This window comes from Columba livia, chromosome 10, assembly GCF_036013475.1.
Source record: "Columba livia isolate bColLiv1 breed racing homer chromosome 10, bColLiv1.pat.W.v2, whole genome shotgun sequence".
Lineage (NCBI taxonomy): Eukaryota > Metazoa > Chordata > Aves > Columbiformes > Columbidae > Columba > Columba livia.
In genome coordinates, this window is record NC_088611.1 from 15,870,651 (window position 1) to 15,883,009 (window position 12,359).

The 12,359-nt window shown below is 37.5% G+C and overlaps 1 protein-coding gene and 1 long non-coding RNA gene across 20 annotated transcripts in view; one reads left to right on the forward strand and one right to left on the reverse strand.

Annotated features, from left to right (window-relative positions):
• Nucleotides 1-219: 219 nt before the first annotated feature.
• On the forward strand, nucleotides 220-1,760 carry LOC135580470 (uncharacterized). The gene is made up of 2 exons (XR_010475126.1): nucleotides 220-1,234; nucleotides 1,278-1,760. It is a non-coding gene; the product is annotated as an uncharacterized LOC135580470 (long non-coding RNA).
• Nucleotides 1,761-4,111: 2,351 nt separating this feature from the next.
• The window catches only part of ATXN7 (ataxin 7), an 84,574-nt gene continuing 76,326 nt past the window's right edge, over nucleotides 4,112-12,359 (reverse strand). For 18 of the 19 annotated variants that reach the window (XM_065075541.1, XM_065075537.1, XM_065075540.1 and 15 more), the window contains 7 exons: nucleotides 11,381-11,643; nucleotides 10,518-10,600; nucleotides 8,698-8,963; nucleotides 8,084-8,282; nucleotides 7,090-7,211; nucleotides 5,859-6,813; nucleotides 4,112-4,506 (listed from right to left, as the gene is read on the reverse strand). In XM_065075541.1, the coding sequence (XP_064931613.1) occupies nucleotides 4,489-4,506; nucleotides 5,859-6,813; nucleotides 7,090-7,211; nucleotides 8,084-8,282; nucleotides 8,698-8,963; nucleotides 10,518-10,600; nucleotides 11,381-11,643 (1,906 nt within the window). In that variant the 3' untranslated portion in view covers nucleotides 4,112-4,488. Of the gene's footprint in view, nucleotides 4,507-5,852; nucleotides 6,814-7,089; nucleotides 7,212-8,083; nucleotides 8,283-8,697; nucleotides 8,964-10,517; nucleotides 10,601-11,380; nucleotides 11,644-12,359 lie in introns of those variants that run through there. The other variant, XM_065075542.1, reaches the window with a different exon arrangement.

Genomic DNA, 12,359 nt, shown 5'->3' on the forward strand with positions numbered 1-12,359 from the left:
TTTGGGGTTGTAATAGCTGCTTCTCCTTTTTCTGTTTAGAAAACAATACAAAGTGTGAACCTTAAGTAAAAAAAAACCCAAAAACATCCTTTGCGCAGGAAAAATACTGCGGAGCCGATACGGGTATCTCTCAAAACCAGGGACCAGACCCCCAGATCTGATCCTAGCGGGCCAGCTCTGTGCCATCCCCCGCGATGCTGAGGTGCAGGGGCAGAATTTGAGCACATCCAATTCTCTGAAATTAGTTCACATAGGCACTGATACAGATCATGTTTTCCTTTAATGGTGAATGACTTTATAATGAAGCAGAAACATATAATGTATTCCATGCAACCAACCTCATTTATTGAAAAGTCCTAATTTTATTGCCTTGTTTAGTAACATGTTTGTTCAACAAACTAATCTTTTTCATGAAGCAAAGCACAACTTTTTCTTATAAATAGTATAAATTATTTTATTTACAGAAACTTGTTACAAAACAAATAGACTATATATTTATTTTTCTTTTAAATATCCAAAGTAATTTTTCTATCCCATGACATTTGTTCATGTACTATACAGCAGCCAACACAGAGTTCAGCTGATCAGATGCTCTTGATTATGTATACAAATTATCGAACTATTCACACATTTTACACAGGAGATTGCTTTTAGAACCAGGCTCAACACCGAGCAAGATGCTTTCAAGGCCTACATTCACATTGACATTATGTAGTGCTCATTGTAAAATTACCTTTAAAACGTAAAATATCTTGCACAAAAGGTAAAAATAACTCTTTTCTGCTGGACAGTGAAACATTTAAGAATCTTTCTAAGCCCAATTCCCTCCTCCAGGACAGAATGAGTGAAAGACGAGAAAGAGATTCCTTGGCAAGAGAACTCTTACAGGAAGACAACTGCCTTAAAAATGCCATGTGGAAACCACATCTTTGTTTTTTAATGGTTTCAAGAGGTACTTACTTGGTTTTGTTTGTTTGTTTTCCTGGAATACCAGCTATTTCGGACATTTTCCAAGTTATTTCATTTACGAATAACCCCCATCTCTTCCCCAAATGAGACAGTTAAATAAACTGCTGGTTAAAACCATATTTCAAACCCTTGGCGTTGTACTAAATAGGAGTTATCAATGGGGTTGTTCCAACACAAGGTATTCTAATTAAAAGATTTTACAAAAGTTACCAGCATCATTCGCTTTCTTTTGTCAATCCATTAATTTCAGGAAATATACATATATGTGCGTGTATACACATATACACGCACACATATATCATATATAGGTGGAAAAAGCAAGCTCCAAAATTTCAACTGAACATTCAAGTCTTTTAAGGAGAAGCTGTCTAAACAGTCCAAGCTTTAAAACTAGTTATATCAGGCACTTTCAGTTTTTCCGTTAGTTTTACACCACATGAGACCCACACGGATGCGCACGCACACACACAAACACTAAAATAAAATAAAATAAAATTAAACAAACTGAGAAGCAGTGTGTCACTTCACTAAATGTCATCTTCCGGGAATCAGGCAACTGATAAGCAACGCCGGAGCGAGATTTGGGCCCCGATCCTGCGCTCGGGGTCCGGCGGCAGAGCCCGGGCACAGGACCCGGGTGGCGCTGGCCGTGGATTCACTCCCAAGACGTGAAAAGGGACACGGCTTTCACAAAAACGGAGGCATCCCTTCAGTTCGCAAAAGTAGGCATGTTAAACTATTGGCTTGGCAGTGAACCACTTCAAATTATAAAAAGGTATTTGCTTCCCCCCCCCCCGCCGCCCCCTTTTTTTTTATTTATTTATATTTTTTTAATTAATTAATAAATAAATACTAGATGATCTCAGTTGTACCAAAACTGGATATAAGAAAAAAAGACCTGTGCAAAAATACATATTTAAATATGTACAATCAATTAACAAAATATGTCTTCTGAAATAGGGATACTTCAATATTTATAATAGAACAAGAAATTCCAAAATAAAGATACAAAAGTATGTGTTTTTTTTTTTTTCTTGTATAATTCTTTGTTCATCATTGCAGCAATTTTTTAGGTTAAGAAAACTGCAGGAGTCATAACGAGAAGTTGGAAAGACTATAAAAACTGTATATCTTAAATTAATACCAAAATCTGTCTAGAAACAACCCAGCCACTGCAAATTCAATTTTGCAAGGAAAATTCATTGTAAGCGTCCTTAGTTATTTACAGTTAAGAACTATGTGACAATAAAAGCTTTAGGAACAATGTTCTGCTTATAAGCAAGATCTAAAACATAATATTTAAGCAGGTCTATGCTCAAGGGCAGACTGAATTTACGACGTTCTAACACTTTACACCCAATGGCTTAAAACCACACGCCGCAGGTGGCTGCAAACACCGGCTCTGTACGAGCAGAGATCAGGAATTCACTTTGCAACACGTCTGCAGGCTACTGAAGGAGCACGAATTTGCCATTTATGCTTTCAGATCAACAGAACCTTAAAAAGAAACACAGAGGAGAGTTGGATCACAGAATCGCTAGCGCTCAATAGTGACAAGTTTATGTTTCCTTTACCTTTGTGTCTATCAAGAGTCCAATTGCACTTGTGACTGACGCTCTCCTGAAGTGGAAGCTCTGCCCCAGGGACTTCATCAGAGCGTGGATTTCACTCCAAACGTGCAGCGCTTAATACGCTTTGATTTCTCTTTGTGGCATAGCGCTTTGGTTCCTTCTACATTAAACCAATCGCAGTTCTAATAATCCTTTTAACAGGGCAACTTAATAAATACAAACCCTTTGTTCCTGAAAAGCTGTCTATTTTTTTTTTTTGTTTTAGTTTGCATAATAAGTGTCTCTAGTACGTTGCTTTCTCAATGTGATCTTTTCAAATTCAAAGCTAAAACGTCTGCATAGAGGCTTCTTGTTGTTTTGCTGTATTAGAACGATTTCGAAGCAAGTTCAGTTCAAACTGAAAGCATCGTTAGGTAAACAACAAAGCAACTGCTACTCAGAGTGGCTTTGGATTCCCTGATGTACCACTTGCCACCAGAACCGGGCAGGCTGGGCTACGCCAACAGCTGGGCAGGCTCAGATTGTCTCTTCTCAGCAATAGCTGGTGCCCCTTTAAGGCAGAAAATAAAATACCTTCTGGGTTAGGAATTGGTTTTCCTTTCCTTTGCCTCCTTATTAAAAGTTTAGTCAGTTTTGAGACTTTACCTGATGTTTAAAAAGTAACAAAAACATCCAGACGAACCAAATCATAATACAATAAGCCCTTTAGCAGAATTCACTTTTGAGGTGTTTTGAAGCAAGAGAAAATATTTCATAAAAATTGACTGGACTATATAAAACTGTGTGAAGCCCCTTTTATTCGTAAAGCTTGGGCAGGTGGGGGACGACTGCGGTGAGACTGGGATGACATCTGCACTTTATGGTGAACTCGGCTTTCAAATTGGTGTTTATTCCAGAATTTCGGAAAAGAAAAACCTTACTGAGTGGCTGAAAGCATAACATGTTAACCATTTACTTATACAAACCAGGCATAAAGTAACTGACTTCAGTTTTTTTGGAAAATATTTAAATACTTTAAATACTTAGTTTTAAAAGGGCTATCCAGCCTTATTTAACCAATACAGCTGTTATTTCTTTTTAAATAGCAAAGGTATACAGGTCAATAAATAACGTTCTTTGGGCATATAGTTTGAGAGGTTATTTGCCTTTGTTTGATGGGTTTGGATTTTTTAAAAAACAAAATTAAACTTTTCTTCTGCAATCAAATCTTATTCAAAGGAATGGGAAATAGGTTTTGTATCATGCAAGTATGACATTTTTACACTTGTTTTTGAGCGATGGCCTCCAACAAGTTTTTCTGGGTTTTGTTGATTTTTTTTTAAAACTCCTGATAGTTTCTTATCCCAAATTACTTGCAAAAGGCTGGGCAAAACACAGACTATTTTTTGAATTGTGCTATTTTGATATTCCGTTACAGGAACATTGCTATAAAAACACTAAAGCCATATTCCCTTCTTGAGGGCTTCTTTCCATTGTGCCTCACACGTTTTTCCCCTTGTCACGGGGTCCTCTCCATTGAGGGTGTCTGTCTGGTTAGCTATCACCTACAAAAGACACCATCAGTATAAAAATAAGTCAACAGTAACGTTTATTTCCCCCCAGAAAACATTCCTTTGCCCAACCAATCTATGTCAAATAGTGGCAAGATGATGTACTCCTGTAAGTAAAATCTAACAGCTGTGTAGCAAAAGTCCAGACCACCATTAACACTGATAAGAGCAATTTTGTGGCTGAACTTCATCCAGTGTCCATTTCTAGTATATTCACTGCTACAGACATGGCTTCAGGGAAATTCCTTGTTTTAAGTGACAGTCCAGTAGATTTCCACACCTGAGGACCATGGGAAGTTGGGAAAAGTCAAGGCATCTTGGAGTCCAGAAATCCAGATAGAGGTTTTGCTTGTAGTGAAAATTATCCAGTCCGTTTCTCACCGGGGTGCGTTCAGCTATCAGGGACGTGCCTTTGGCTTTTGAGCAAGCAAAAGGGAGAGAAGGATGAGTGAGCCAGGCTGTTACAGCACGTGCCCCTAAAAGACATTTTCTGGATGACAAGAGCATATTAGGGGGAGAATCACCAGGCACAATGCGCCACCACTAGTATGTGGATGACTTCTCTAAGACTTGGCAATTCTCAAGCTAGAGCTCTTTAAAGTTTTAATGGTTTCAGCCATTATTTCCTTCCTTCAGACATCATTTCCTTCCTTCATTCACTCACATTATATTTCTCCTTTATCTAATAGTTACTATTTCAACTATGCAACGTAAATAAGTCCAAAAATAAAAGGAGAAAAAAACCTCATGTGGCTAAATTTGTTACAGTAAACACAACACAATGATGAAAATCTTCCTCTATGGCTGAAACTGAAAATTCAAAAACCATTCTGAAAAAGCTCTTACTGACCTGTTAGCTCTCCAGGTACACAGATTTTAGGTTATTAGCACCAGAGGAAACAAAAGGTTTCTTGGGTTTTCCATCCCAAAGACTCCAGTTCTAAAGCTATGCTCTGAAATTTCATCTTCTGTACTCTCTCCGACCTGTATCCAATTATTTTTGCCCCTCCAACTGATCCTCCAAGTCCATTTGAATAGTTTTATTACAAAGTCTGAGCTACTCGTTCCCTAATTCTCTGTCATCTTAACTTCGATAACCTTCCCTCCTGATACACTACTGTTCCAGTGTGATTTATTTAAAAATATCAAAAAAAACAACTAAACACAAAACCCCAAACTAAATTTTAAAATGGGATTTTACGGATCCATGAGATCTGCTTCCTTTATAGCCAATCTGTTTGCTTTACTGATTATAAAAGTTTCTATCTTATTTATAACCTTTAATCTTGTTATTACTAAGAAGTTAGCCAATGACACCTTGGGATAATAGGCTTATTTTATCACAGTATCACAGTTCTGTTATCAGCATCATTATGTTCCACTTTGTAGAATGTTTACTACCGACACAAAAACAAGAAGTCAGGCTGAGACACACACCTCAGTTCCACGGTTGGCTGGCAACATTTACCTTTATATTTTTTTAAATGTGAAGACTGAATTTCATCTGAAAGCAACTCACAGGCAACATCTAAGGAACTTGGAAAGTCATATTTAAGGTTTCATAAAGTGTAGCTTTCTTTAAGTGTGTTTATTAAAATCTTAGGTAAATGTACTATGAAACCATTTAAAATGGACAGTGGACAAAAAAAGAGAACTATCACTTGAATAGGATCTGAAATTGGCTAACTAATATTTAAGAGAACACATCTAACGTAAGCATGTGAAGAGGCATGTTCATATTGGCTTAGTTTGAGACAAAATTTCATACCTGATGAAAAAGAGAATTGTTCATCAGTCCTTGTGTCCCTGGGATTGCACCAGTGTGTTTTGCGTGAACATTGTTCATCGATGTCAATTTGGCAACTTTGTTTGATTTGCTGCTGCTGCTGCTGTTTATGCTGCTTGAACCAGGTGAGCACTTTCTTTTCTTTCCTATTAATTTGTCAAGGGAAGTATGCGAATGTGAAAAACTGCTGTGTGAATTTACAGTCAGCTCACTGGACTGATGAACAAACGGCCCTAAGGAGAGCGTGGAGTCACTGCTGTTCATCATCACACTCATCCTCTTTATCGACTCCGCAGGGCTCCCGGTCGGAGGACCCCTCCCTGATTGCTCGTGTTTGAGGCTCACAGAGTTCGCTTTGCTCGTCATACAGTTGAGGCCAACGCTGTGGGACGAGGCTGTCACCGACGGGTGATAGGAGGTCCCAGAGCTTCCAGAGTTAACCACACAGTTTTTTCTAAAGGACTCTGTGGAATGAGAAGGTGCTAGCAGTGCGGAACTGTTTTTACGCTTCTTTCCTGAGCCGCTGCTGCTACTGACGCTGCCGGTACTGTTACAGGTGCCACTGCCAGCAGAAGATTCCTTAGGTTTAAAAGATTTGCTGGATTTAATTTTCTGAGGTTTGCTGGGCATAGGTGAAGGTACAGAGGAAAGCACTGTAGGTGTTGAAGGGGATGAAGACACTTGTCTCGATTGCATACTGCAGACAGGATCCACCGCACCCAAAGTCGCAGGATTGGCATTTAGTGTCGTTCCATGGGATGGTACCGATTTATTATTCAGAGACACGCAGGAAGGAGACACCAATGCTGGCGATGACATAACCGTGGTGGGTAAGAGGAAACCTGCTGCACTGACACCATACTGTGAAGCAGGCATTGAGTTTGTCCGATGTGGTGCACGAACTGATGCTGCGTTAGTAGACGCTGGAGGAATTTTCCTGCAGGTGAACAGGAAAACAAACAAAAACCTACGTATCTACCGCTCTTTGGAATGATACCCAGTCTAATAAAGCTCCATTAAAGTGATTGTACCTTGAGATTGATTAACGCCAATAAGTATTTTCTTAAATTAATTAATTAACTTGTTGCAAAAACAAAGCATAGACTATTAACCTTTGATTCAATTAATCCGAACCAAGATTATCGTTCTTTAACTATAATCACAGGCTTCATGTGTTTCTACAAATACCAAGAACTCTTTCACTTCTACTCACTTCCACATCTGTGAATTCAGATGCTTCTCGAACATGAAGTCAAGTGCACATCGCATATGGTTCCATCGCTTGTCGAACACGTAATAACCTCTTCCAATTTGCCGACTACCAAATGTGCAAAACTGAAAAGACAGATTTTCATTGGTGCTTTCTACTTTCAGTAACAGCTCTCTGAATAACAATGCAGTTGTTTACAAATAAATAATCGCTAAATGAATATGCTTTTACATGTTTAAATCAAGGATAGAAAAATAGAAATTATCATTTTTATTTCTATGGTATAACAACTATTTTAAATTTTTGGTAGTGGTATATTGGTATCATTTTCTTCCCATTCAAGACTCCCTTACAACCAAAAGCGAGGGTCAAATTTGAATGCCCATGATTAAACAGGGAAAGACAATGTGTTTCTGTACGTGTATAAAAACATAATACGTATATGTAACATCCGCTTCAGAGGACCTATCAGCTATCTGCTTGTAGTCTGTTTAAAAAACCAAAAAGGAGATAATTTGATATATAGGTTAGGCAATAAAGCTTGTGCTTTTAGTTGGACTAACTAGCTTCTGTCAATATTTAAATATTAAAACAACACATTACTGCTACCTCTACTGCGGTGACTGGCACTTTAAGTAAAAAATGTGTGTGTGAGAGGGAAAGTCCAACAACAAAATCTCACCCAAAAGACCCTGCTTACATGTCCTTATTGCAAAACCACGGCCCTTTAGAGCAGTTACCAATTTCATCTTCAGTATTTTGGCATTTTGATTTTTGCATTAGTGAGGTCCCAACATGTTTCTTTAGCACATTTACTTCACAACTACAGTTAAATCTTCACTGCCTACTAGCCAACAAAATAACTTTCTTAAAATGAAGAAAAGAAACAAACAAAAATCATATGCCCAATAGAAACCCACTCTTAAAACCCCCAAGTAATGTGTTTACAAGTTCAGAGCCAGTCAGAGAGCAAAGTCAACTTTAACTCAAAACGTACAGCAGCTGGTTGAGGATGATGACCTGAATAATGACAATCCAGTTTTTCAACAGGCTCTTCTTTTTCATCACATTCTCCCTCATCACTGGATAACCGAGGTGCTGGCTCAGCTGCAGGCAAGGGAGGGTGCGGGGACTCGTGGACAGAAGGAGACTCGCTGGGGACATTTCCACCGTGCTGGGCTGGACAGCCTGGAGGCCTGGGCAGGGCGAGCAGGAAAGGTGTTAGTGAACTACGTCTAGGTAAAAATTCCAAGCTGAAGTGCTTTATGTTACTGACAGCAGGAAATCCTCACAAACAGATTTCTGATATTTTCCACAGTCTCGCATCACACCTACTGAGAGGAAGCACAGAAGGTACGATACCCCTGGCAAAGCGGCTTTGCCTTCATTGCTGAATCACTTTCATTGATGCAACTCAGCTTTTACTGTTTCAAACACCAAACCCTTCTTGTATGAGTTACAGCTCAGCATCTAATTGCTAATTGCAGACAGTCAGCAAGCCTAGAGCAAAAATATTGCCCCATCCAACAGATCCATATCACTCTTTCAAAATCCACCTGAGGAAGCTACCAGTATTAATTCCAGACCATTAGACTGGCAGATTTTCCTTACCTTGGAAGACTGGGGGGGTGAGGTTTGGGTTTATTAGGTAATAAAGGCTTTGACTCTGTAAGAGTAACTCCATGAGAATTTTGGTGCAGCTCCTGGGAAGTTTTCGTAGGTGATGGATGTGGTTCCCTGAGAGGGGGCATCTGCTGATGATGATCCGAATGTCGAAGAAGTTCCTTTTCCCTGGTTTTGCTTTTGTGCTCGGCTAATAACACATCAAATCGTTTTCTTCGACCCTGTACAGCCCTCCGCTGGGTTAAGGAATGTGTCTGCAAAACCATGAATAAATCATTAATCCTACGCTATTAGATTTGTGGAAATTAAACAAGCAAAACATGTATCTAGAGCTCTAGAGCACAGAAAATTATCACACCTGTGGTTTAGTAAAGAGGGAGGAGAATGACTTAGAAAACAAACTTTAAAATTGCCCTGTAGGTTCCTATATCCCTGTCTGACACAAAAATAACGAAAACCAGTAACTGAGTAAAAGGCTTCTTTCAAAACACTTTTAAAAAATAAACTGTTAAAGCTCTTATAAGGTTAATACTAGAATTGAAAAATCTTTTTACATCAAGATTTTAATTGCCAACATGGTATCGAAAAACATTTCTCTCATCCTAGTGGATAACCAGGAGTACTAAATATTTACTTTCATTTACAAAAATATTTAACACATCTCCCATTAAAAGTCTGATTTTAAAGATGAAAAATACTTATAAAAATACTTTGCTTTCTTCTATGTACTAATACATTCCTTGAAAGCTAATGTAATCGAATAGATATTAAGGAATGCAAAAAAAATCAGCAGAATCCACAGTCAGAACTCAAAGCTACACATAGTGAAATGTATATGTGTATATATGGCATAAACTCTAGACAAAGTGAGATAGATGTAGGTTATTTTTCTGAATTGTTAAAGTCACAGCAATACCCTTTATTCATATGGCATAAAAGGTTTGATTAGGTTCATTTTAATAGGTAAAAATTATCATCACATAATTAAGACACAAACAGTGATTTCGAAAATATTTTATAAGTAGGCATAAGGAATAGCTGAGAAATGTTTTTACTTTTTCTCTTTTACACTCTCATCTTGCTCTCTTGTAAAATCTTGAAGTTTTTCCCTCCTCTATTAGCAAACCAGTTGCCTCCCCCCTGTAATTCCAAAAGGGCAACATGTTCAAGTTCAGTTCCTCTGGGTCATTAGTACCAGCTTCATTTACCTTTGTTCTGTAGGTGGTTTATTTGCCAGATGCTTCCCCTACTGACGGTTTAGCCACTTTGCAGGAAAATAGCTAAATATTACACAATTGCAGGGGATCTGATTTTTGGTTCCTTGGGACTAAGCAACATCCCTCTGTCTACCAAGATTTAAGCCAGAGAACACATTTTATCTGACTGAAGGTTTTCACAGATGAGAGGAGTAGCCTGATTTAGTCAACTTCTGCATAAACAAATAATACTTTTTATGCTTATGAGGAATTTTTAAGTTCATGATCTATGACCCAAAGGTTATCCCTAAAAAGAACATGCTGGCCCCCTGCTACCTATAGGTGGAGTAACATTATTCGTCCCATGTCAACATCCATGTTTAAAGGGTTTATACAAAACCACAAATCTCCGGGTTACTTTACTAAATAAGTTTTTGAGCAAATAATGAAACAAACTTTGAAAAAATTCCTCCTTGGTTCTGGGAAACATGTTTGAACAGGTACCATTTACAGGTAATTACTGACAGCAAAAAAAATGGTAGTTTTCTGTCATATTTCTCAAGATATTGAACAAAAACTTTACACAATCTTATTCTGATGAAGATATCCCACCTTGCATGTCAAAGACCTAGTGCAAGGTTTCCTGGTTTCCACATCAATGACACCACAGTATATATCAGGATCAAATTCTCTCTCTGTCAAAGGCACAAAGAATTGAGAAGTTATCAAAAGACATTTTGATATACTAAAATTTATTTTTGTTATAAAAACTAACCATAGCAGAAACTGCTTTCAAATGTAACATAGGCAAGCATACAAGTAAAAAATGCACAATAAAATTGTACAAACACAATTTTCTATACTCTCAGCAAGTTTATGGTGTGCTGGAATACAGATTTCAAGTCTACAAACAGAATGGAGAAATTCACAGCTGTAGGGACCCCAAAGGAGGAGCAGATTCTGCATGTTAGGATTAGAGGTCACCATCAATATAAACTGTGACAAACAAATGGTGGTTTTTTTGTTGTTAGTTTAGATGTTACGAAATTTTCTACCATTCTACTAACACTCAAAGTTATTGTGTTTAAAAAGTGTAAAGGGCAGACTGGGTTTATATTTTTAAGTTTATGAGGTGCTAGTTGTTCCAGTTCTATGTACATTTGGACCTTCCATATAGAAAGAGGGAAAAGAAAAGCTTTAAAGATAATAGAAGAGCTTAACGTTAAAACTGTATGAACTGACAGATCTTTGAGGTTTCTGAAAGCAATAGCTACACTTAAATTTGCTCGTGTACTTTAAGAGTATGTCAAGTTATAGACTGAAACTCTAATATGTAAAACGTCCCAAAATACAAGTTACAGTGTTATAAAAGTGTTCAATTTAGTTCTAAAGCTTATTTCTATATATTCTATATATGTAATTTTATATATACACTAACAAGAGGAATACAGCAAATAACAATTAAAACCAATTACCTGACAATCTTTTATGTAAAAATTTCCTATTATTTGTATTTTCTTCAGGTTTCTTTTCCAAAAATGGAGGCACAGAGAGAAGACCTTTACCATTCAGTATCTGTCCAGGGGAAGGCAAGGGTGGCTTTGGTATTGAGGGACAATTAAGGCCAGTCTTTATTGAGGAACTCACAGTAGTAGAACAAGTTGGACCAACAGCAGCTTTCAGTTGGGCACCATCTATCTTTGGATGAATCTTTTCCACTTTGACAGATGGAGTCATACTATTATTTATGAAAAATAAAGGGAGTGAAATGGAAAATTATTGTAATAAATTTTTAAAGAATATTTCAAACGTTATTACTCAACAATACTCTGATCTATTCACCATGCAAACATAGACCTTCCTCCTTTATTCCCAGGTGCTTTTGTATTTGTTGGTTTGGGGTTTTTTTGTTTTGTTTCATTGCTGTTGTTTTTTCCCCATATTTTTTGTGATGTCCATAATCTCTTCTGCCCTCTTTTCCCCATTTCCTTTTAAATATTTCAGTGAGTCATCAGGGACTTCAGAAACTGTTATTTGGATTCACAAATACAGCGCATCACCAAAGCAATTATGTCCAGTGAGAAATGACCCATTCTGTGCAGAACTGATAATATAATTTACTGTCAATCTCACTTGTGCAGGTCAAAAATGACCTGAATCAGAGCTAAAACTCCCTTATGATCAAAGTATGCAGATTAGATCAAAGAATTAAGAGCCCCTAGTATAATGACCTTTATTTTTAGTGATTTAAGATGCAGCTTTGCAAGAGTTCATGTTCAACATAACCATGAGTATTACCTACAATCTTAGACTAGGCTGCTGAAAATGATCTGGAGGAGTTAAAAGTGATTATTTCTTAAACCAAAACGCCTCTGAAACAAAAAGAAATTCTGCTGATGCAGCAGTGTCTATGAAAGTAATAACATTTAATTCTTTGTCAAAATGTGTACTCAC